We start from the raw sequence: 26,760 nt of genomic DNA, 5'->3' as shown, positions 1-26,760 counted from the left end.
TTTGGTTTGCATTTTTATAAGGTTTAAAAATTAGGAAAACACAAGTCATAATTACATAATTTGTGGTAAATATTTCCTTACTTAGAGTCATGTCATCAATCCACAAATCCACAATCAATTAATTCTAAAAAAATCAAGTTATAAATGAAATATATTCAACATGGGTAGATCTTTTGAAACGCCCAAAATAGTATATGGGATTAACAATATGAAACGGAGGGGGTATCGTTTAAAAAAGTGATTATCATCAAGAATGTGAGTATTTGAAAGTGTCAAATTTTGAGTCTACAATAATTTATTGTACACCGGGTCCATACAAGACCAATTGTCAAAACTTAATTTAATTTTGATTAATTTTACAAATTTATAGTGATCGGAGATCGCTCTGGCCAATAACTGGTTTCCTCCTAAACTTAAACGTCTAAACCCAAAGAAACAAAAAAAAAAATTTGGCCAGAATAAACCCTTGAAATTTCTCTCTCATTCTCCACTATAATCCAACAATAATATCCACAAACAATCCATCAAATTTCTGCGAATTTCAACGACGCCTTGAAACTGCTCTCTTTTTTTTTCGTCATTTTGATCTCTAATTCAACCTCATTCATGCTTACATCTCCAATGATTGACCTGTTCTTTATCATTTTGAAAAATTAGGTAAATTATATTCTGATTATCTTTTGTCCAATTTTATTTAATTTGACCTACAAATTGTTTAATTTAATTGAATTGGGTGATTAATTTGGCCAGCCCTGCAATAATTTTTATATTTTAATTGTAGGTGTAATTAAATTTATCAAAAACTTGAATTTGTAGTATATAGGTTAATATCAATATGTTCATAAGATTAGTGTGCTAATTGTGCAATTTGTTTAGCATCATGAAAAAATACTTTTTTTTTATTTTTTTTTTTTTTTTTTTTTTGCTGCTGTTATTTATCTTAAAAGTAATTTTTTGATGTATAAAAAAAAAGGATTTGAATTGTTTGCTTCATAAATTGCTACGAAAGAAATTATAGGGAACGATCAAGTTGTATTTGGAATTTGGTTGATGTTACATTTCTCATTTTGTTATGCAAAATCGTGGATTCGACTTCAGACATTCAACATGATCAGCAGGAAACTTGTGCTGTATTAAATATTGGACAGAGAAGTTATAATCGGAAAAGGTTGGCGTTGAAAACGCTGTTATGCTGTTATAAGTTGAGGTTATAGTGAGTGATTTCCTGGTCGTATAAACGAATCACTAGAAAAAAAGAAAAGGGTCGATGTGTATCGAAAGTTCAAACTGGATTCTGCATTAGTTCCTGCATAGAGAGACAATAACTTTGCAGCTAGTTAGTGTCATGACCGTCTTTTCCTGTTGCTACTTTTGAGAACCTCATAATTGCTACTACCTTTTTGGTTTGGATCTTAGCTGTGCTTGCTTGCGCGTGATATTGTTGAGGAAGATAACTTGGACAAACTTGATCTATTTGTGGAGGGCTTAAGATCTTGGGGTTTGGGTGTAAGGGGTAAATTAGTGAATTGAACTTAGTAAAGGGGTCTATAGTGATTTGGGGATTTTGCTCCCACCAATCGGAATGCGCCACGTGGGCCAATCAGGTCCTGCCAAGTGTTCCCCAGGTGGACCTCTCAGGGCTTGCCACGTGGCACACACTTATTCGTCCGCCTTGGACCTATTATGTCATGACACGTGGCATACTCCATGCCTAATGGAGAAGTCGGCCACCTAGGCCCAACTTCCGAGGGAAGCCCAATCAGCCCAAGGTTAACCTAAACCTAGATTGACACGTTTCCCGAGGTTATAAATACCTCCCTTAATCCTCATTAAGGGAGATTACGCAAAAAACGCAGATTACACACATTAAACTCTCTCACCTAGAGAGACCCAATCACTTTAATTTCCGCATTAATTACTCCTTAATCAAGTACTAACTTGACCGTCGGAGGCGGATCTCCAATCATCCGGAGCATCCGTTTGTTTTGCAGGTACAGGCGTCCGGTTCCAGTCTCGGAATTGTAACTCTCCCGCAGGACATCAGAAAACCCCGAAACATCTTGGCGCCGTCTGTGGGGAGAGTACTTCTAAGATGGCATCCACGTCTGTACCGGCTCCTGAAGAGAGGCGTCCCCTAGACGACCCTCAAGTTCAGTCGGACCACGATACTGAGAATGAATTTGAAGTTGAAGCTCACACAGCTTCAGACGGGACCCTAAGGGCCCGACGTACCCGTCATACCGAAAGGAGGGAACGGGAACATCTTCAAACTGGAAGCGAGCAAGCAGGCGCACCGCCTGTTCGGCAGCAGCCGACTGATGGGTCTGCTCCCATCACAAGGAACGAACTCATGACCTTCATGAGGGACTTCAAGGGAGAAATTCAAGAGTTGATCAACAAGAAGCCGCCTGGACAAGGAGCAGTCGGCTAAGAAACCCTCCAATTCACGCAAGAGGAAGCCAGTTCAAGGGCGAGAGGCGACCCCTCATCCTAAATCTAGGAAGTGGGAGCCACCTGCCCTTGATTTCTCAAAATACCGTTTTCCTACTCCAGGAAATAGGAAACCTGTTCGTCATATTCAGGCGGACGGGTCGAGGAAAACATACACAGACGCTCGGCTACTGCTAGAGCAGAAGAAGAGTGACCGATTGTCAGAGTCGGCCTCTACTTCAAACTTCCAAGACAGTCTGCGAAATACCTCGATGAGGCATACTCAGTCGTATCATGAGGGTCAGTCAGGCGGCACCTCCCGTCAGTCCGGCTTTCATAGCGACCAGGCGGTACCAAACTTACCGTTTGTACCGCAACAACAGTATTTTTTTACAGCCACCTCCGTTTGGTGGACATGCAGCAAAAAATGTCCAACCTATGGACTGACAGCTACGGTTGCTTAGACTTGGTGAACAACCGTCGGCCTTCTCCAAGGAAATTACTGAAGCCGCTCAGCCGGTCAAAGTGAAAAATGTATTAGTAGGCGCCTATGACGGCACTACTAACCCAGAACCAACCTGATGTACCTTCAAGGGTTGGATGATCCCACTTGGTGCAAGTGTTTCCCAGCGACTCAAAGGAATCGCACAACAATGGTTCGGCAACCTGCCGACTGGTTGTGTAAATAACTTCAAGACGCTTGCTTACTTATTCACCTCCAACTTCGCCATGAACATCCCTGCGAAGAAGACGACCCTTGATTTAGGAACAATTCAGCAGGGCGAGAAGGAGGGGCTTCGTTCTTACATCAGGCGGTTTAACCTGATGAGAACACAGATTCAAGGGTTACCGGATGAAGTAGCCTATACTGACTTTTTCAGAGGTCTCAAAGACGGGTCGACCTTCAAATTTGATTTGGTCCGAAAGAGGGTGGCGACTCTTCAAGAGGCCTTGATTGAAGCAGAAGCCTATATACAGACGACTGATCTTTGTAGTACGGTAAAACAGTTAGACGGGAGAAGGTCCGACAAACGAGAAAGACGACAGAAACACTTGTCAAACAAAGACGAGAAGAGAAAAGAGGTCTGGGCGGCTGATTCCTCTAAACAGCCGGCCCAGAAAAAGAAAAAAGAATTCAAACCATACTCCCCAAAGTATGCGTTTAACAAGGATAGCCAATTTATCCTAAAGGAAATCAAGGGACGGATCTCAATTGAGAAGCCGGTCCCCATGAAGGGTTCTGCAAACAACCGGAACCAAGAAAAATTCTGTGATTATCATGAAGATGTTGGTCATCACACCAATGAATGCATCAGTCTCATGCGGTATCTGGACCGCCTGGCTGAGCAAGGTGATCTTGACACTTATGTCAAGAAATCTACGGGGAACACTTCCTCAAAAAAGCAGTCGGCCAAAAAGAATCAACAGGCCGACAACTCCGATACAGATGATGCAGTCGTCTACACCATTGCAGGCGGCTTCTCAGGAGGCGGCCCCACTATTAGGGGCAACAAAGACAATATCAGACGGTTAGATGTAAATTCCGTTCACCAAGAACGGCCCTCCAAATATTCATTTTCTGAGATTGTCATCACTGAAGAAGATCTAGGAGGGGTAAGAGGGCCGCATGACGACCCTATCGTTATTGAATGTAAAGTGGCCAACCAGAGAGTTGGCCGAATCCTCATAGATACCGGAAGCTCCTCAGATCTCATTTGTAGCAAATGTCTGTCGAAACTAAAATATCAGACTGATTGCATACATCCGGCATCCCACCCTTTAGTAGGGTTTGGAGGAGGAGTCGTCCACCCAGTGGGACGAGTGGATTTACCCATCCGCCTGGGTGAAAAAGGGGAAGGACGACACATGGTAGTCCGGTTCCTGGTAGTAGAAGAACTCTCGGCCTACAACATGATTCTGGGACGACCAACCCTGAATAATTCCAAGGCTGTTATAATCCCATCTCTTATGTTGCTCAAGTTTGAGAGGGATAATGGAACAGTCGGATCCCTAAGGGGAGATCAGAGGATGGCCCGAGAGTGCTATCTCTCGGATGTCAAGCCCACTGTTATGGCCACTATGTCGAGCGGTGGAAAAATAGACCTTGACAATGTCAAGGAGAGTGCGCCTGTTCAAGAAGCAGGCGGCAAGAAGAGAAAGGAATCCCAGACAGGGGCCGCAAGAAAAGACAGAAAATAGCAATCATTGGCAGAGGAGCGGTCGGATGAATTCCGCCCTCAGCCAGCTGGTGAGCATACGGACCTGATGTTAGATGACTCGCGTCCTGACAGAACAATCGAGGTTGGGACGACTGCTCTAAGGGACCTGGGTGACGACTTTCACAAACTATTGAAAGAATACAAGGACATCTTTGCATTCGAAGTCCATGAAATGCCAGGCATCAGTCCTGATCTGGCGGTACATAAACTGGCCGTGGATCCGAAAAAGAAGCCAGTAAGGCAGAAGAAGCGGAACCATGGTGAAGAAAGAAGTCAGGCGGCAGCCGCCGAAGTTAAAAAATTACTTAATGCAGGGTTCATCCGGCAATGTTACTTCCCAGACTGGGTTGCCAATGTGGTGCTTGTTAAAAAGCCGAATGGCACCTGGCGAATGTGTGTAGACTACACAGACTTAAACAAGGCGTGCCCCAAAGACAGTTACCCTCTGCCTAAAATTGATAACCTGGTCGACTCAACAGCCGGCCATGCTTTGATGAGCTTTATGGACGCCTACTCTGGTTTCCATCAAATTCCTTTATGGGAGAAAGATCAGGAGAAGACGGCCTTCGTCACTGATCAGGGGTTATACTGTTATACGGTCATGCCGTTTGGTCTTAAGAATGCCCTGGCCACTTTCCAGCGAATGATAAACACTGTGTTCTTTGATCAGATTGGGAGAAATGTCGAGGCATATATTGATGATATGATTGTCAAGTCTAAACTTCAGAAAGATCATCTGTCGGACCTCCGAGAAACTTTCGCCACACTCAGGCGGCACCATGTCATGCTCAATCCCAAGAAATGTGTCTTTGGAGTTGACTCTGGGAAATTTCTCGGATTCCTTATCAATCAGAGAGGAATAGAGGCGAACCTTGAGAAAGTGCAGGCGGTCATCGACATGCAGTCGCCTCGTACCATCCGAGAGGTTCAGAAGTTAACAGGTTGTCTGGCGGCCTTGGGAAGATTTCTAAGCCGATCAGGCGACAAATGCCTATACTTTTTCCGGGCAATTAAGAAAAAGGCAAGGTTTGAATGGGGGCCGGATGCTGAGGCGGCCTTCCAGAAATTGAAAGTTCACTTGCATTCCTTGCCGAGGCTGGTCAGCCCTTTGCCCAAAGAAGTACTCTACATGTACCTGGGCGTCTTTGATCATGCCTTAAGCGCTGTTCTCCTTGCTGAAAGAGACGGCTGTCAGCTCCCGGTCTACTTTGTCAGTCATGTACTGAAAAATGCCGAGCTGAGGTATCCCTTAGTGGAGAAATTTGGTCTTGCACTCTTCATGGCTGTTAAAAAATTGAAGCCCTACTTTTTGGCACATGCAGTCGTCGTGTATACAGACCAACCTATCAAGCGGCCACTGACCATCATGGAGTCGTCAGGCCGAATGATCAAATGGGCCATAGAAATACAGAGCCTCGAAGTTACTTTCGAGCCTAGAAAAGCAGTGAAGGGGCAAGCCTTTGCTGACTTTATTGTTGAGATGACTCGTCCTCCTGACTCTCAAGTTACAGACCAAGTCTGGAAGGTATATGTGGACGGAAGTTCTACTTCAAATGGTTGTGGAGCAGGCGTCATATGTCAGTCGCCAGAGGGCGACAGGTACGAGTATGCTCTACGCTTCAGTTTTCAGGCCTCAAACAGAATATGAAGCTTTACTAGTCGGAATCCGCATGTGCAAGGCGGCAGGAGCAAGAAAAATAGACGCCTGTTCCGATTCACAATTGATAGTGAGTCAGTACAATGGCGAATACGAAGCAACCCATCCGGCCATGATCAAGTATTTACAGGCGGTCCGACAAGCAGTCGGCTCCCTTGAGGATTTCCATCTGACCCAAGTGCCGAGATCAGAAAACAACCAGGCGGATGCACTTTCAAAATTAGCATCATCCGCCTCCTGTGATACTCCTCGAACTGTTTTTTGGGAAGTAATGGAGAAGAGAAGCATCGAGGAAGACCCTATTGGAATCCTAGACAGAAGCTCAACCTGGATGGATCCAATCAGGGCATATCTGACAAACGGTACCCTGCCGGATGATCATCAACAGGCGGAAAACGAGCAACCAATTTTGAAATAATAAAGGGAGAACTTCACAAAAGGGGGTACCTTCAACCCTTCTTAAAGTGTGTTACTCCAGAAAAGGGACGAGAGATTCTAGACGATCTTCACTCTGGTTACTGTGCTTCCCATATAGGCGGTAGGACGCTTGCTCAACGGGCAAGGCGGCAGGGCTACTTTTGGCCTACTTTAGAAGCAGATGCAATGGAGATGGTGAAAAAATGTGACAAGTGCCAAAGGTTTGGCAAGCTAATTCACCGTCCGGCTACTGACCTCACTACCATTCATAGCCCACTACCGTTTGCTAAGTGGGGCATGGATATTCTGGGTCCATATACGCCTGCTACAGGCGGAAGGAGGTACATACTTGTTGCCGTCGACTACTTCACTAAATGGGTAGAGGCGGAGGTTGTAAAGGGAATCAAGACGAAGGATGTAATTTCATTCATTTGGAAAAATGTCATCACTCGGTTCGGGGTTCCCATGTCTATGGTTTTTATAATGGTCCCCAATTTGAGACGCCTGTTCTCAAAAGCTGGTTGGGTGACCAAGGAATTGCACACTACTTTGCATCTGTTGGCCGTCCACAAGCAAACGGCCAGGTAGAAGCCTTTAATAAAATCATCTCAGACGGTCTCAAGAAAAAGATTGAACGAGCAGGCGGCCTATGGGCGGATGAATTACCACATGTTCTCTGGGCCATTAGGACGACTGAAAAAGGGGCGACTGGAGAAACTCCATTCCTCCTAACTTATGGTGCGGAAGCTGTTCTTCCAATAGAAGAACACTACGAGCCGACTCTTCGAGTAATGCTATATGACGAAGAGGCAAACTGGGAAGCCATGCGCCTGGCATTAGACTCACTTCCTGAAAGGAGGGGCAATGCTGTCTTGCGCCATGAAATTTACCGCCTGAGAATGACTAGATCATACAACAAAAAAGTACACAGGCGTCCACTCAAAGTGGGGGACTTTGTACTTAGAAAAATGGAAGCAGTTGGTAGGGCTAATGAGTCTGGCAAACTAACTCCCAACTGGGAAGGACCCTACCGAATCTGTGAAGAGGTCAGGGACGGTACCTACCGTCTGGGAACACCAGACGGACAACCGTTGCCTCGAACTTGGAATGTAGATAATCTTAAGAAATATTTCTTTTGAATGATGTAAATAGTCAAGGGCTACTTAATAAAAGTTTGCACTTAATATTCAATTTTGTACTAAGAGGGGCACACCTACTAACAAACAGTCGGCTACTCTCCATAGTTTTTATTCTTACTTAAGAGGGTCAGGCCGCCTATACATTTACAGTCGGCTACTCTCCATTGAGTATTTTACTCTATCTTCAGAGGAGCATGCCGTCTGTACCTTTACAGTCGGCTACTCTCCATTGAGTATTTTACTCTATCTTCAGAGGGGCATGCCGCCTGTACCTTTACAGTCGGCTACTCTCCATTGAATATTTTACTCTTATCACCATAGGGGCATGCCGTCTGGACATATAGTCGGCTACTCTCCATAGAAGAGGGCCGACTGGTTCCAAACACAAAGCCACCCCCCTTATACTTAACTAAAAATGATCAGGGTCTGGCCGACCCTGTGCCTAAACAGGCGGCTACCCTCCTTTTACTTAGCACCTACGTTCACCAAGAACTAACCAAGGCCACAGGCCGAATGATCAGACCAGGCGCCAAGCCAACTGATCCAATCTTCAAAACTAATACGACCTGTCCCAACATCATAGCAGGCGTCCGGCGGCATCCCTCCGGATGAAATTCGTCGCAGAGAGCAGCTCCCTTTTGGGTGGAACATTGCTCTATAAACTATTTACACGGCACCAATACGACTGCCCCCAAGGGCAACCACGTAGCCGTTTTTGAGACAAGGATAACTCTATCACAAACCAAACCAGTGGTAGCAGTTGGCATCTAAGTCAGATGACCGCCTGTATTACTTGGGATAAATGCAGGGGGTACCTCTTGAGTTAATAGCCAACAAACATTGGCGAATCAAAAGGTTCAGCCGGCCTCCGCCGCCTGGTACCTTTACTACTCAAGCAGGAGTGACGACGACTGAGTAACTCCAAAGTTAACTCATAGTCACTCTCTCAAACTTAGTATGGAGCCTAAAAGGTATGAGTCGTCCGCCTGTTTTTAGCAAACAGGGGCTCTCAACCACTACTCTTGCTAGGTTAACAACTTATGAGTTAAAAGCCAACAAACATTGGCGAATAAAGGGGAACAACCGGTATCCACCGCTTGATACCTCTACTACTCAGTTACTTGGCGACTAGGTAACAATCATGTTTACTTGGTCACTCCTTAAAAATTTTAGTATGAAACTAAAAAGGTGTTCATACAGCACCTGTTCACACTAGATTAAATATGGCGGGAAACAGTCGGCCTAGACGGCCTAAAGTCTCTAGCTTAAAAGCATGACAAGTAGGAAACAACTTTCCTACTTGGTTAATTTTACAAATGACAGGACCGCCTGCCTAAAGGGGATCCAGTCTTTAAAATGGTTCGAATACCGATTGGATAAATGGCCGACTGATCGTCTAGCCTGGAAACAGACAACCATTCGTCCAGGGGCATAGGCGGCGTGACTAACTATCCGTACCTGTCTGCAACTATCGACCATGTAAAACAGTCGGTATAGTGTACAATTGGATATCAGAATATTCAATACTTAAACAAATTTGAAGCAAAACAAAAAAAATTCATTAAAAAGAAGCCGGTCATTAAAGACCAGCAAAATATTCAGAGCCCCGGCCCCCTGGCCGGGTAAATACAAACAAACGGCACGCAGGCCGTGGAAAGAAGACATAAAGCTTAAGAAGGGGGCAGATCTTCAATATTAGCAGCTGCCGCCTAGTCAGCACTCTTCTTGCTGGACTCGGCTTCAGCTGCATCCTTCTTTGATGCATTACCCCCAAGCGGCACAAGCGCCACTACCGGCTGCTCCTCCTCCTCCAACGCCTCTTCCTCAGCAGCCGCCAGGATCTCTTGATTATATCTATCAGAACACTAGCGGTACGTTTTTTCCCATGAGGCAAAGTCGGCATTGGGGAAGAGGCGGGCCCAAGTCATGCGCTGGATTTGAGCAGAGTCTTCCATCATCTCCCGGACCAGCTCTTTCTTTTCTTGCTCGGCCTTTTCCGAGAGCTCCTGAGTAAGACTCTTCTCCTGGGTCACCAGGCGTACCTTTACGCTCGCCAAGGATTTCTCCAAGGTTTCGTATGAGGACATCTTTTGGCGAAGAGGTCTCAGCTCGGCCTTGAGGTTGTTGATGGTCGCCTCCAGCTCGCTATTCCTCTTCTGGGCCGCCTCTAACTGAGCCCGGATAGCGGCGGTAGCCTGCGCCTCATAATAAAGAATATCAATGGTCAGAACTTCATTTTGGGCAATTTGAAACATTGCCTTATCACAGTCAGAGGCGGCCATAGCTTTTGCAGCCTTTACCTCTTTGTTCTTCCGGTCAAGCGGCTTGCGAAGGTCGTTCACTCGGAGCAGGGCCTAAGTAAAAAGGGGAACAGGCGTCAGTTTCCAAACAAAAAAGAAAACAGGCGTCCTGGAATTCAAATACTAAAAAATATGCTAAGTATACCTCAGCAAGGACCCCTGCAATCCCGTCTAGGTCAAGGGTGCCGACACCCCTGACCGCCTCCTTTTCAGCTGGAGGAACGACCTTGATCATAGACTTGGCCACCTCGACCAAGTCAGGCTCCTGAGGGCCGGCTGCATCAAGCATAAACAAACGGATTAGACCTAGTAAAGAAGGGAGCAAGTCTAAAATTTACAAGGATAATTTCATACTTCTAGGTGGCCCAGCTGGAGTTTTAGAAGAAGTGGCCGGCTGTTTCTCAGCCGCCACATGTTTCCTGGCAGAACCAGGAGAGCTCGCAACAGTCGTCCTCCAGGCCTTGGGGTCCGGCTGTTGGGAAGAAGAAGCTCTTGGAGCGCCCGTCTAAAAAAGAAGAAAAGAGTCAGTATATGCATAAACACAACTCCAAAAAGAGGGTGAAAGGTTCGAAGCCCACCAAGGGTGCCCCCTTGTTGGGGGAGTCGGTTGAAGACTGTTGCATGATGGAGGCCCGCAACATGGCCGCCGCAGTCTTGGAGGCGGTAATTTTGCTCATGGCGTCCGCTGCAAAAACAAATAGCAAAGTTAATAAAAGTCATAACAAGAAATGCATGGAACAACAGAGTATTCGACAGGCCGGCTACCTCTTGAGCACCGACTGCTGAGGCCACAGGCGGCCAAAAAGTACTCGTCGTAGAGCCATTTGAAGCTCGGGACGCAGTGCAGGGGTACTTGCTCTCGTACCCCTAAAGTAGAGTTCACCTTCGACTCTACTTTGAAGAGTCCTTTATCTAGGATCTCTTTCTTAGCCTTGGGGGGAACAGGCGGCATGCTGCGGCCGCCTGCAAGAAGGGGCAGATTCCTGTTCCACCTGTTGAAGCGCTTGTTCAGCTCTGTGTCTGAACTCTCAATGATAAGGAAGGTGCTCCGCCAGTCCTTCCATTTGTTTGCTTTACCTCTCGTCATGAGGTAGCCCCTGTGGCTCGTCAATTGATACCAGCCGGTACCGCCTGCCTTAGGGGTCCGGCTGAGGTAGTTCATGTGGGCGAAAGCCGAAGTTCGGCTCCACCCCGTGCAGTTCGCACCCGGCCACATAGCCGAGTACGTTGACCCAGGAGTTCGGGGCTAACTGCCATAATCCCAACTCATACCCATCCAAGATCCGCTGAACAGCCGGATGTAGTGGGAAGCGCAGCCCAGCCTTGATGGCCGCCTCGTAGCAGCCAAAGCAGGCGCCATCATAACTGGTACCAGCCGGCCATACGACTGTGTCTTCTGGATCCGGCACGAACACTAAAAAGCCGGGGCCCATTGTGTGGTTTGCGATAAAGCTCTCCACTTTCTCTTGCATGGCCGTGATCCGGCCCCGAGGTACCGTGCAGTAGTAGGGGGTATTTTGCTCTCGGTGAGAGGCGGATGGCTCCGCCCAATCGTCCCCCTTCTCAACTGCGTGAGAAAGCCTCGCCTCTTGTAGGCGACTGTTTTTCTCTTCTGTGTCCAGGCCAGAAGAGCTAGACTCGGAATCGTCCTCTGACGAGTCCGAAGAGGACGACTCCTCCCCTCTCCCGGAAGGGCCCGCCTCCTCTCCTTTAAAAGGAGCAGGAGAGAATGTAGAATTGTCAACTGTAAAATGGGAAGGGGTCACTTTGACTCCTCCCTCAGAACTGCCGGCTTTCAAGCCGCTTTGTTTCACTTCCACATCTGGCGCCTGGTCAGATGTTTCACTAATCGACACCCTGTGGGAGGAGCCGTCTGAGTTTGAGATCCTGGCAGTCTTTTTTGTTCTGGCCATCATGCTCTGCATAGACACAGATACAGTCGGATTTTGTATAAAGGGCAAAGATGGGTCCAGAAAAGGGCAGGCGGCACTCCTAGTCCTAGATTCAGCCGTCCCCGGTGACCGGCTGATCACTAACCTAGGTCGTGTCGTGTGCTTCCGTGGTGCCATTTCAAAAAAGAATAAAGTAAAGAGAAAATTAAGAGTAAGAGAACCGACGGTTACCTGAACGAGTGACGATTGATGAAGTTCTGAAAATCCTTTGCAGTCGGCTTGTCAGAGCAGGCGGTAGGCAGAAAGGGTCCAAAATGTCAGAGCAAGTTCAGGGGTCCGAATGTTCTCTCACAAAGTTTTCAAGTGTGAAAATGACCGAAGTCAACACTCCTTTATATAGGCGAAGTGAGAAGGCGAAGGGTCACTTCCAGAATTCAAAATTTTGGCGGGAGAATCTCTCGGCCTCTCGCCGAGTGACACCTGTAGCAGGCCGTCGCCTGTTACAGGGCGATACCTGTCACAGGTAACACGTGACCAATCACGTGCCACCTGTGAGGGGCAAATGATTTGGGGATTTTGCTCCCACCAATCAGAATGCGCCACGTGGGCCAATCAGGTCCTGCCAAGTGTTCCCCAGTTGGACCTCTCAGGGCTTGCCACGTGGCACACGCTTATTCGTCCGCCTTGGACCTATTATGTCATGACACGTGGCATACTCCATGCCTAATGGAGAAGTCGGCCACCTAGGCCCAACTTCCGAGGGAAGCCCAGCCCAAGGTTAACCTAAACCTAGATTGGCACGTTTCCCGAGGTTATAAATACCTCCCTTAATCCTCATTAAGGGAGATTACGCAAAAAACGCAGATTACACACATTAAACTCTCTCACCTAGAGAGACCCAATCACTTTAATTTCCGCATTAATTACTCCTTAATCAAGTACTAACTTGACCATCGGAGGCGGATCTCCAATCATCCGGAGCATCCGTTTGTTTTGCAGGTACAGGCGTCCGGTTCCAGTCTCGGAATTGTAACTCTCCCGCAGGACATCAGAAAACCCCGAAACATATAGTATTAATGGTTAGAACTTAGAATTTACGGAGTATAGATAAAGAGCTACTCTGGAATTAGCTTCAACTACTTTGCTATTAGAAATTACAATGAACATGTGATTATTAAATCTTCTTGCGTTGGCATTATGGTTTGAGCTAGCTACTTCAGAGTTGCAATCTTATTCATATTCAAAACTCTAAATGAATTTTTTTGAGACTTGTGTTGGTACAAATCATACAATGCACTGACATAAAAGTGTTACAAATTTGGAGTAATCCATGTACTCCGTTCTTTTTTTGATCTACTTTTGCTCCGATTGTGATGTTTTCTTGACCTTAAGGATTTGTTTTCATGTCTATCCTTTGAGCTAATGCATGAATATAACATGATATGTTGATTATTACATGTTGTAGGATTTCATTCAGCATGGTGAATACAACTCTATGTATGACATACCCTCAAACTATGAAGAAAAACTTTTGTATATACCCAGTTTACACTAATATTAGTGTACATCGAGCAGTATAAGGATAACTTTTAGCTAAATTTAGGGTAAATTTTTGCCTATTTTTAGGTAACTTTAACCATCATACAATTTTTATATAAATAGACAACAAGAAAAGTTTTATAAAGGTAATTTAATTACATTCAGTCACTAGTAATTGATTTTTAGTTATTTGAAAATGTGATTCTTTACTAATAAAGCGTAGATAATTTTTATTTTGTATTGGTTAACTTTTATTCATTTCAGGGGTAACTTTTGATCACTTTAGGCTATCTTTATTATGGATGTACAATAATTATTGTATACCCGATTTTTGTTAAAGTGTGTGAACTATGAATTTAAAAGTCAATAATAAGGATTAAATGCAAAATACTTCTCCTTGTGAAATTATGACCTTTATGTAGATTTAGCAACTATTATGTATCCTAAATACCTAGTTAAACACTATACTTTAATACTTTATATCTTAGAATTATGTAAGCTGTTCGAGATTGGAAGTCTGACAAACTGGTAGCATCCCTCTACCACTGGACTCAAAATTCTTACTCTCTCTTTTGCACCTAGTGAAATCAACTAAGGAAAAGTTAGAAGACTGCTTTACTTGAACTGTCCCTTTGAGGCTTTGAAGATGATCACGCTAGTTAATAGACTTAACTGTGCAACTGTGGGTCTGTGGCAACCTGATTGTTGACTACTATCTATTGGCTACTGTAGTTTTTATTCTCGCACTTCTGTCAGCGGGCTATATTATGGTAGATAATACATTGTGGTCTGAGTAAAGGTGCTACACTTTTGAGCTGTTCATGGATGAAAATGCTCATCTCTGAACTCTGTTTAAGTGACTGAGAGTATAGCTTTATGTTCCTGTTCATTAATTCTCTTACCACCAATCATTTGAACTACTTTAACATATACGGAGAACATGTACGTTACCTTCTTTACTTTTATATTATTTTAATTATTTATTTATTTATTTGTTTATTTTTGGCAAGTCCTAAAAAAAACTATGGAAAAGAAGGCCCAAAAGAAAATGCTTATAGAGAGGAAAATACAACAGCCCCAGGAAATCAAACCATCACAAGGTATTGTATAAATTAAAAACCCCTAATTCATTTGACAATGTTGATCAATATGTTCACTTTTTCATGTTATTCTTTAGCGTCTACTCATCTAGGTTATGTTGATCTTTAGACGACATGCTGTTCGGTTGTACACTTAAGAGAAGTGGCATGTATTTTTAATTATGCTATCATAAGTTATACTTTGTATTTACTTTATGAGTGATTGGGCAGTATCTAGTCTTTCTACTAATAAACTTGTTTACTTACATGTTAATTTACAACGCATTACCACTTGAAGAACGAGGAAGTGAGGGAGCCCATCTCCAGATTCCCAACTGAGGTTATAATTATAATTGGTTGCATATTTACTGAACTCAGAACTAGTTGTACTTTGTGGTCAGGCTTTTAGCCAGCTTGTGCCATAAGTTGCCATTTTGATAGCATGTCATCCCCTTCAACTTTAGCATTGTGAAAATGGTGAACAAATATGACCATCTTCTGAGCTATGCAGCGAAACGGAAAAATAAAAAGCAATTTGATTATAAAAGCAAATATTAGCTATCAATTACTACCTCCATTCCTTTTTGTTAATTCCGCTTTCTGTTTTTGTCTGTTCTTCTTATTGGTTGCATTTATCTTTTATTCTATTTTGGCATTCTTTTCTACCCAAATTCTTTTCTACTCCCTCTTTTTCTTTATCTTACAAAAAAACACAAGAGTCACAACACCCTCATATAAGTCATATCTAATATTTTCTTATACATAATCCCCATTGACACTTGAGGTAATCGTAGCTTTCCTTAAGGATCAGTGGTTGTATGTGAGTATGATTTTGAAAATCAATAATCTTGTTGCAGGTGAAACATCTTTTAGTTGTGAAATCAAGCCGAGTCATGTTGGAGAATATGAAACTCATGAAAGAGATCCTACCATAATCAATGATCAACAATCATGCGATGGCAATGACAATGGTAAGAATAACTTTCAATCTCTTATTTGTCCCAGTTTACAATGCTTATTACAACTTGTAGAAATATATCTCTAAGAACAAGTACTCTTATTGAAGATTTATAATTTCTCCTTTTTAATTACTACATGATAGAATCATTCATTGGGAGCTGCATAATCGTATAATCTGACTCTAATTTTGCAATCAATTGTCTCATTGCAGGCGAAACCTCTTTTAGTTATGATGATACCCAGTTGGGTCTGATTGGAGAAGATGAAAGAGATTGTGGGACTTTAAATAATCAACATTCACCTGATGCTAATGACAATGGTAAGAATAAATTTCAAACCCTTGTCTTAGAACTTTTTGCAACACTTGTGTCATTTTATGAACTCTATTCCCTTTTAATTATGCAAATGTCATGCTACCTTTTAGTATATATACTTCCATTTCCCTATTACTTTTTGCATGGAGATTATAGAGAGTAAAAAAAGTAGAGAAGAAAAATAGTGGATGGGTGGTTCAACTATAGATGTATAACATAATGGAAAATTTAATTTAAATTATCCAGCCTTTGCGCAATCTGATTTTATTAATCAAACCTTTCGATTATTCAGCAATAACCCAAGCTTTATACCCTATTCTATTCTATTAGGCCAGACCGGTGACCTACAATAATAAGTCACCTTGCCACGTGTCACGTCAAAATATTTATTGTCATTTAAAAAAAAATCAAGTTAGTTCCTTCCTCCTTCCTTTCTCTTTCCTCCATCCTTCCTCCTCCAGTCCTCTATAACTTTCGGCAGCCACTCCCCTCTGACCGCCCTTACCCTTCTCTTTCCTCTTCCCTTCTAGGCTTTGACCACCGTAAATTTTGGCAACAAGTAACCAAATCCGACCGCCCCTCGAAATCCTGTCGAAACTCCAACACTTGAAATCCGCTGAAACACCTGCCCTTGAACCCGAATGCCGCTGAAACACCCACCCTTGAACTCGAAACCCCTTAAAACACCCACCCTTGAACCTAAAAACTTGAAACCATACACCATTGATGCCGATATACCTCAAAACCCCTACTTCTAACGGGTACGGGTGACAAACTTTTAAATAAATCGGATGTATAATAAAATATTGTACATCCGTTATAAAGTTACCCTAAAATGAGCAAAAGTTACCCTAATATTAATAAAGTTGCTCTGTCATAAATAAAAGTTACGAAGTACTTATGCTTTATTGATAAAAGTTACCCAATAAATTGTAAAAGTGACCCTAAATTTGATAAAAATGACTCTCGATGTATAGTAAATTACTGTATACCGGGTGTATACAAAAGTTACTCTAACGGGGTTTAGTTATGGGTTTGTGGGGTTGGGTGGTGGGGCCGCCTGGGGTGGCTGGAGAAAGGGAGGGGTGGTAGGGGATGGTAAAGGTCGGAGAGGGGGAGGATGGGCCAAGGAGATGGGTGGCAGCTGACAGGGGAAGGGGTGGCAGCTGGCGGGGGAAGGGGATGGGGGAAGGCTTTTTTTTTTGTTAAAATTTGAAAATGAAAAAAAAAAATGGTCACTTTGGCTTAACAAAATAGAACACCCCCAAAGCTTATTATTGGTGAATATCGAAAGGTGGGATTAATAAAATAAGATCGCGCAAAGGTTGGATTATTTAAATCAAATTTTGCTAACATAATTTGTATCTATATTACATTTTGTACAAGACATGTATTTGAGACAATTTTACTCCCTTTATACCAATAAATTCTAGGAACATGGTTTCTAGAGAGGAATTGTATTGGTGCATTGTTGAATAAAAAGGGAAGTAGTGGGAATAATTTATTGTTTGTAGCGGAGTGAGCCCCAAACAGATTGTCTGCAGCTCTGCACGTATCCATTAGTCATGGACGAATTGATGAGTTCAATTTAAGATGATGTACCAATGGTATATTATGTTTGCAGATGATTTTGCGTTGATTGATGAGGTAAAAGACGACGTGGAAAGTAAGTTGGAGTTGTGGCGACAAACGCCGAAATCCCAAGGCTTTAAACCGAGCAAGTAAGAGAGAATATTTAGAATGTAAGTTTAGCGTAGTTAACAGGGATGTAGGGACAATCTCACTGGATAGGAGAATCTTCTAAAATAATGGGAATTAGATGGAGGTGTTGCTCGTAGAATTAAAGCTGGTTGGTTAAAGTGGAAGAGTGTTACAGGGTCATGTGATCTTGATCCTGACATGCCCTATATGGAAGGGAAAATTGTACCGCATGACAGTTAGGCTTGCATTATTATTTGGTACTGTTGGGCTGTGAAGCATTTTCACAAACATAAAGTGAATGTGGTTGGGATATGTATGCTGTGGATGCCATATACATGAAAGAATCGATTGTGAATCAAGATAATTAGAAAGTAAGGGTTACATCTGTTGAAAACAAGATTAGGGAGGATTGTCTAAGGTGGTTTAGTCACTGCTAAAGAGGCTTGAAGAGTGACAAATTGATGGGATCGTGAGGGTCTGGGAAGACCTAAGAAAATTTGAAGGAGAAATTAAAAGTGATATGAGCCTTTGAGGGGGTTGAGGAAAATATGGCGTTAGATTAGGTGGAATGGATGGAGAAAATCTATGCCAAAGACATGTCATGACTTTAAATTTAAGTACTTTTTTTTTTTCCTTTTACCTAAAATCATTGTGTTTTGCAAACCCTATTTATTTTCCTATTTTGAGGTTTTCTCGAACATTATTTGCTTGATTTTCCTTTCTTTTATTTCCTCTTACTCCTCTTTTATATAGAGTATGACTTTCTAAAATTATATTTTGATATCCTCTTTGTGATTTAACTTTATATTACCCTTGTTTTTCTTTTCTCACTATGTTTTTTTCTCGTTTTTTGTCCACTTTCATTTTATCACTTTCCTTTCTTTGTGCCTTTTTTGCGAACAGTTCCTTACGACAATTTATGTAGCTGACTCCAAATTATTCTTAGGCTTTGTTTTTGTTGTTGATGTTGTTTTAGTGGAAGTGAATGAGAATATATAGTGGGACTAGAGGGGTTTTGCTGGTTAAAAGGTAATTAAAAAATTAGTGGATGATAGACCCCGCCCAAATGAGAAATGATGCTTATATTTAAGGACAAGAATTTGGGAGAAGTTGGGCTTTATTTATGGATGGAGGGATTATATCACTTTTGTTATTAGATACTTAGGGATTAGAATTTTACCTTTTGTACTTCATATTTTAAGGTCATTTTTATATGTCAATAATGGATTTTTTTAATGATTAGATTATTCTTAATAGGCACTTATAGATTTAATTCTCCAGTCACATTTAATATTAATGATGTCACTTGTTATAATTGCAGATGTCACTTGTTATAATTGCATTGGCACTTAAAATATTTTTATTATTTTACCTTATAAATAAGAAACTTAATGTTATAGATATTTCCTCAATTCCATTTCACTTTGAAGAGTTTCAAATCAGCAATCGCTTTTGATATTTTCTCATGTTACTTTTTATCTTTCCAGTGTCGTCTTAAATACTTCAAATGTCTTCTCTATGTCACAATTAATATCGTTACCACATAGGCTTTGGCGTCATCAAATTTAGGTTAATGATCAGATATGTGTTTTAGATTCACACAAAGCTCGGTTTCACCTTTTACAGAAAACCAGCAAGAAGAAGATTACACATATGATAATGACCTGAGTATTGGTGAATGTTTGCTTGGACGTGAAGTTTTAGATCTCGATGATGCATTAAATCTGTATAAGGCTCATGCAAGAGCTCTTGGGTTTAGTGTTAGGAAGGGGACATCAAGGAGAAGGTGCAGTAATAGTGTCATTTTTGAAAAGTACTTTGTTTGTTCAAAGGCTGGTTTAAGAAACAAAGGCAAAAAAGAAGTGCAAACGAAGAGCCTTGTTGGGATTTCAACCACTGAAGGATCTGCCTCAACTATCAGTCAAAAGAAAAGGAAACTTAGAGTAGTCAATGAGACACGCACAGATTGCAAAGCATCTATACGGTTTAAGATGGATAAGGAAGGAAGATTCATTGTTGCTGATCATAACATAATACATAACCATGACTTTGTAAAACAGGAAGAATGTCATTGTCTAAGGTCAAAATTATCTACCTCAAAATGTTTAGGCAAAGTTATTGAAACAATGGTGACTTCAGGTAGTAAGAAAATGGATTGCTGCAAGTACTTGTGCATTGCAGATAAGGAGAAAGAACTTGATGGTCACACAAAGACAGATTATCTGAATATTGTTTCAAGGCTTAAGATAAAGAATTCAAAGGGTGGTGACGTGCAAAATGTATTAGATGTCATGCAACGAAGGACAACTGATGGTAATTCTTTCTTCTGCAGGGTAAAAATTAATGATGATAATCAGATTGTGAGCATATTTTGGCGTGATTCAATGATGCTGGAAGACTACATAGCGTATGGGGATGCATTGATATTTGACACGACATACAGAATAAATAGATATAATTTGATATGTGCCCCATTTTTTGGAATAAACAACCATTGGAAAACCACCATGTTTGCTTGTGCCTTTATTTTTGATGAGAAGACGGAGATATTTGAGTGGCTCTTGGAAACCTTCAAGAATTCTATCAGTGGACTTGTACCAAAGTCCATATTCACCGACCAAAATATAGAGTTGACTAATGCAATTGCAAAGGTAATGAAATTACAAACTCTCTTTTTATAAATATATACTTTGCATGTCTTTTAAAATTTTGATTATGTTACTAAATAACTTAAATACGGCATATTAAAGACTATTCTATACTTATGTAGTTTTTGTTACTTGGGTGCATTTATTTTCAGTTTTTAATATATGCAACGCATGTTTCATAATGCTCTTAATATTTAATATTCGCACAAGTATCAAGTTCAATGAGAGGTCGAGTGTATAAAAAGTGGGTGGTTGTATGTAAAACGTGAATTGAGTAAAAGAGGGAGAGAGACAGTACAAATGTGAATAAGTAAGAGAAATTGAGTGGAAAGGTGTATATATTGTGGGTTAAGAAGGGTAAGGTAGTAATTGGGGTGTACCATAAAAGAAATAAAGTAGATATTTGTGCAAATAGCAAATGTTAAATCATTGTGAAACAGAGTTACAGAGGTAGTATGTAAAATTTTTTAGCTTTGGAATATAAATTTTCCGAAAACTAATTTCAATTAATTTTTTTTTCTTGTTTAGGTATTCCCAAATTCAAGACACCGTCTATGTATTTGGCACCTCCAAACAAATTTTATTTCTAATTTTGATATGCTTAGAAACAATCCTACTTTTATGGACATCTTCAACAAATGCTTAACTGGATGTGACAATGAAGAAGAGTTTTTGAGGTGCTGGACAGAGATGATCAGTACATATGGCCTTGAAGAAAGTTTTGGGTTTTCACAGCTATACAAATTGAGGGATAAATGGTGTACGGCTCTAAGCAAAGACTTCTTTACAGCTCGAATTTTGTCTTCACAAAAAGTAGAAGTGATCAACAGGGCTGTATCATTTGGAGCTAATCAGACAACAAGCTTATTTGAGTTTTACCACATTTTTGAGGATACAGTGAAACGTTGGCGTAACATTGAAGAAATTGATAACTTTAAATGTTCAACTGAAAGACATCCTGCAAGTGAATCGCAATGCAAACTCTTAAAACACGCAGCCGAAGTATATACACTGGATTTATTTGATGACTTTCAAAAAGAGTTTGATATGGCAATGGGTAGCTACATACGAGCAGTTGCAAATCACGGATGTTCCAAGATGTATGAAGTTTCACTTAATGAAGACTTTACACAAAGTCACAACGTTCAATATGATGATGAATTCCTTGAACTTTCTTGTACCTGCATGAGTTATCAAGAATGTGGCTTGCTGTGCTATCATATTTTGAGGGTTATGCACATGCACTGTATTTTCGAGATCCCAAAGAAATACATTATGAAACGTTGGACTAAGTTAGCAAAGTCTGAGATTTGGACTAAACACAAAGGTAACAAATATGTAACTTTGGATATGTATAACATAAATGCTTCAGAACAAATTGTGTTGTATGTATAGAATGCGTCTTTCTCCATGCTTTGTGTCACTTTTTATCTAGGACATAATTGCTACTGTGTAACTTTACCATAGCTGTATCATTTTTTCGAAACAAACTGCCAACATATGTCTTTGTGAGCATAATGTCACTTCAAGACCTATTCTGTTCTATTCAAGTTAATTGTAATTATATCGTGTAATCTTATACTTATGATAATTTAACATGTTTCATATCATACAGATGATGATGATGCATTAACTGTTGAGGATAAGGAGCTGCAAACACCGTGGCGTCACACAATGGCTCGTAGTTTCTATAATCTCCTGACCACATGCCAATTTAACGAGCATGCTAAGAAAGTATGTGAACAAGGGTTAAATGATTTGCGCAATGCTGTCAAACCAAAATTTTCCAACAAATGAAATCAACACTTCTGACGATTACGAAGGCGAAGAGAATGTGGTAACTCTATAATCAAAGAACTAAAATGTGAGCAACTGGTTACTGAGGTGGTGCAGGAATTGAGAAATAGCAGTAAAGGCTGCAGTGAATACAGCTGTGTACATCAGTGACCTTGCTTGCTAAGCACTTAGATGCCAATGCATTTGTAACGCCATTCAGATGCTGTAACTCTGTTTGAAACTTAGTATGGTGCATCATCTTGCTGAAATTTGCTGTCTGGTCTGAGCTAGGCAGATCAGCAGATGTTACTGGGCATTTGGCAAATTCTGCTGCCGTTTATCGTCCTCTCATCAGTGCCAAATTGATTATAGTTTGCTGCACTAAGATATGATTTGTGAGAGTCTGTAACAACTATTTTGGTGTATTGAGACCTTGAAAGCTATTGGAATTTGAAGATATGCAGATGCAGAGATGCTGGTTCTGGTTTCTGGATTTTGAGGAAAATAGATAAATTTGTGCAGCTTTACAGAACCTTGCAAATAGTATCAGTACACTGCTATATACTCCGTATGATCAGTGATGAGCGACTGTCGGATTTCAGATTGCTAGCTGCAGCAGATTTTGGACTTGCCCAGCAGATAAGTTGTAAATTGAGTCCAAGTTTTCGTCTTATAGCTATCCTTTTGAGAATTATGCTATAGCTTATATTGTGTACTGAGATAACCTGTGTTAGTCATTGATTGTACATAACTGTTAGATATGTTGTAAATACTGATTTGATCGTCGATATGATTCATAAACTACGAGTAGAATGTATTGTTTTACTCTGTAAGTTAAAGGACTGTGGTACGGCTTACTTTAAAGAACTGTTGGTGTAGCAAATGAATTTGACATTAAAACACAAATCTAGTTTTCTTTTAAAATCTTTTTAGTATAGTACTTTTTTTTTTTATCTATGTCGCTAAAGGCAATGTATCACAATCCCCTTTATTAAATTGGAGTATACTTTCTCATTTCTCATTGGAATTATTACAACTTTTTATATATTCTCGTCTTAAAATTACTCATCGCTGATTCAAGTGTAGCAAAATCACATTTCAGTGACTCAAAAGTTGTGAAATTGTCGCCTATCAAAGCATAAAAAGCCACATATCGTCATGAGAAACTCATTTGATTTGATGAAAAACAAGTGCACTACTAAATCTTTATAAAGCTCATAAAGTTCCAAAAACTTCTCATCACTTCAACTGGTGTTACATCATACTTCTTAGTTATCTTCGTTACCAAACTAATGACTCCCTCCGTTCTTAAATAATCAACATATTTTGTATGTGCTCGCCATTCATTTTCTAACTGTGCTATACATTTTACCAATGTGTTAATAACACTTATTATCATATTAAATTTATCATAAATTAAGTCAGAGAGCTGTCAAAATCTGTTAGGCCATCAATCTATATGAGTTGTTACAGAGATAACATCTGTTCAGTTAATCTGATAATATGAGAGATGATCATTGTTTGATCCTTCCATGTTTATTGATCATCCTAAGTTATTGATCAGTCTTTCCTGTCTTTGAGTATGAAATATGTTTTGCTTAGGATCAATAAACTATTACTCTTGATTACATGTGGTTGTAGCCAATGCATTATTGGTGGAACTACGTTTCTTTGTTCTATATGCGTTTTTATTTATAAGTCTTTTTCGTATTCGTTATAACAGAATTGTTGCTTTAAAAAAAATGAGGGAATACCCATCATTAAATATATAAAATTATAAAAGGTTAAATATCAAAAGGTAATACGAGTACTTATATTAATACGAATCTAACCCCTCATTTGATAATATATATATATATCTATATATATATATATATATATATATATATATATAGGGGAGGGATCCGGTGAGAATAGGTCCATATGTGAGAATTCATACTTATATGGGAACTGATCTAAAATTTAGAACATGTGAGTAAAAAATTAGAACATACGAGTTAAAATTTAGAACATGTGACTCAAATTAAAATTTTGAACATATGAGTAATAATTTAGAACATCTGTGTGAGTAATATGTTTAAAACATTTTATTTAAGAATTAGAACAAGTGATTAAAAAATTATAAAATCTGCTTTATGAAATTTTAAACATATGAGTAAAATTTAGAACATCTTATTTAATATTATGAACATGTAAATAAAAATTTAGAACAAACTGATATAGAAAATAGAAAGTGTGAGTAAAAAATTTAGAACATACGCTTTAAAATGTGAAACATATTATTAAAAATCTAAGAACACACGTGTTAAAATTTAGAACATATAAATTAAAATTTTGGAAGAAGTTATTTAAAATTTATGATATCAAACTTAACTAATTTATGGTTTAGAACATGTGAGTACTAAATTAGAACATTTGATTTAATTTAGAACACCTAAGGAAAAGTTTATAACATCATATTTAAAATTTAGAACATATGAGTAAAAATTTCGAACATAAAGAGTTCTCACATAAGAAAAATTCTCACGAGAGCCTCCCCCTGGCATAGGAGATAGAGTAAATAGTAAGTATAACGCTAAACAAAAAGTTAAAAGAAATTCATGATAGTGGGGAGTAAGGGCATGTTCACATTTACTTAATTTCAGTTCAGTTCAGTTCAGCTCAGCTCTTAATTTCCCTCTCATAAAATATCCAGTTTAGTTCAGCTCCAATCAATTCAGTTCAGCTCAGTTCAGTAAATATGAATAAGCCCTAAATTATATACTTCTATTAGAATAGGTGTAAAAACATAGCCACAATCTAGTGATAATGTCATCATAAGTTTATAAAATTAGTAGTATATGAATTTTTAATCTATGTTTGATTTTTGTAAACCATATCTTACTTTATGACCTTCAACACGTAATTGACTTGATTAGATAATAACATATAGACAGTTAGACACAAATTAGATATAAAATTGTTGAATATGTGTCAGTGTGACAAAACTATAGTCCTGCACTATTGCCCATCTTTCGAAATATTTTACAAGAAATTAATGGGGTTCGTCATGGGGGTTTCACACTAGACTGGAAAAAGGGCAATAGGTTCGTAATATATTAATTAAATCCATTGTTTACAATTAAATTACACCCGTTTACATTAGAACCTTAAAGGATTATTAAATAGTAACTTAATTATTAGCAATCACATGAAAGTGCTCGACCCTTTAAATATATAACTTATAAGTTATGACTTTTTGTGTCTTTTTAAAATCAACTTCGATTCTGCTCAACAACTCAAGAGTCAAGACTATAATTTCCTTGTCCTCGTGAACAATCCTCAAGTTTAGTAAAAATAATGGAATACAAAGGTAAAAAAAATTGATATTTCTTAATTCAAATACTACCTCCGTTTTTAATCCGAGTTTTTTTCCCTCTAGGTTTTCCTTGGGAGGGTCTCGTTCTAGTCTCCTTGGCTAGGTTTTCCTGTTTTTTCAAGGTTATTCTCGATTTTGGATCGAGTTTTCTTTTTTTTTTTTGCCTATTATTTTCGTGATTTTATGATCTGATCCAATCATGGGAGACTCAAATAATACGTTCTCAATCCTTGGCGTGGAGAGTAATGCACTCTTAACAACTGGGAACGATGAATGTGAGAAAAATTCTACTAATATTCCTATAGAAGATACGAGCGATGCAATTGACTGGGAGGTTGATGGAGAGGAGGACGAGGACGCAAGGGTCGAACTTGCCCTAGTTGGGAAGATTTGGACTAACAGAACCGTTAATGCGAATGCTTTTATGACCACCATGAAAAGTGTTTGGCAACCAAAGCATGGTGTAGACATTACGAGTATTGACAAAAATTTGTTTCTATTCCAATTCTATCATTGGCGTGATAAGAGTAGAGTTCTTGATGATCAACCATGGCACTTCGACAAGTATGCTCTGATACTTGGCGAGACGACTGATTCGGTAAAACCTTCTGACATTCCGCTCTTTAATTTGCCTATGTGGATTAGGGTATATAATATTCCTCTTAAGGGTAGATTAAATGTGAGTAATGTGGAAAAAATTGGGAATAAATTGGGGGTTTTTGTGAAATTGGATAATGATGCAAGAGTTGGTATTGATAAGTCTATTCGCATTAGAGTCCTTGTTGATGTGAGAAAACCACTGGCAAAGCATGTTAAATTGAAATTAAGAGGAGGTATAGAGGAACTGTTCGAAGTGAAGTATGAGAAGCCACCTTTGTTCTGTTTCTGTTGCGATTTAATAGGACACGGGACAAAAGATTATGAGGTGTATAGGGAAGCAGAGAAGCCTGTTATCTCATATGGGGCTTGGATGAAAGCCTCACCATGGAAGTACGCTTCGGGCTTGGGTGAGGAAGAGGTCGGTACAGGTAAGCCAATGAGTGCTCGTGCCCTGTTTGTGACTAAACCAAAGAAACAGATGCCGGACCCAGATGAGTTTGCTCGTGTGAATGAGATGGCAAATAAGCTATGTGATGTTGAGATTAATATAGGAGGTAGGGAAGAAGGTCTGTTTTCTCGAGTGAATGAAGAGGTGGAAAAAATGATATGTTTGTCTTTGAGGCTAGCGCTCGGTTGACTGGAAACAAAGAAGTGAGTGTAACATTGGAGGAGGCTGCGAAAGGGGATGGGAAAGTGGGGAAGGGTTGGAGGAGGAAAGTGAGGGATAACGA

The 26,760-nt window shown here is 40.3% G+C and overlaps 1 protein-coding gene across 2 annotated transcripts; it reads left to right on the top strand.

Moving 5' to 3' along the window:
- Positions 1–225: 225 nt before the first annotated feature.
- LOC110713009 (protein FAR1-RELATED SEQUENCE 5-like) lies at positions 226–22,896 on the top strand. Of its 2 annotated transcripts, none has more exons than XM_021891472.1 (7): positions 226–657; positions 14,604–14,693; positions 15,530–15,643; positions 15,844–15,951; positions 19,274–20,298; positions 20,824–21,622; positions 21,911–22,896. In XM_021891472.1, the coding sequence occupies exons 2-7, from the start codon at positions 14,618–14,620 to the stop codon at positions 22,090–22,092; spliced, it is 2,304 nt and encodes a 767-aa protein (XP_021747164.1). In that variant the 5' UTR covers positions 226–657; positions 14,604–14,617; the 3' UTR covers positions 22,093–22,896. The 2 variants fall into 2 exon arrangements, with proteins under 2 accessions (XP_021747164.1, XP_021747163.1); XM_021891471.1 differs by lacking the exon at positions 226–657 and adding an exon at positions 13,100–13,133 and having other exon boundaries at positions 21,911–22,272.
- Positions 22,897–26,760: the final 3,864 nt, after the last annotated feature.

This window comes from Chenopodium quinoa, unplaced genomic scaffold, assembly GCF_001683475.1.
Source record: "Chenopodium quinoa cultivar QQ74 unplaced genomic scaffold, ASM168347v1, whole genome shotgun sequence".
Lineage (NCBI taxonomy): Eukaryota > Viridiplantae > Streptophyta > Magnoliopsida > Caryophyllales > Amaranthaceae > Chenopodium > Chenopodium quinoa.
This window is presented reverse-complemented; position numbering and strand designations above follow the sequence as displayed.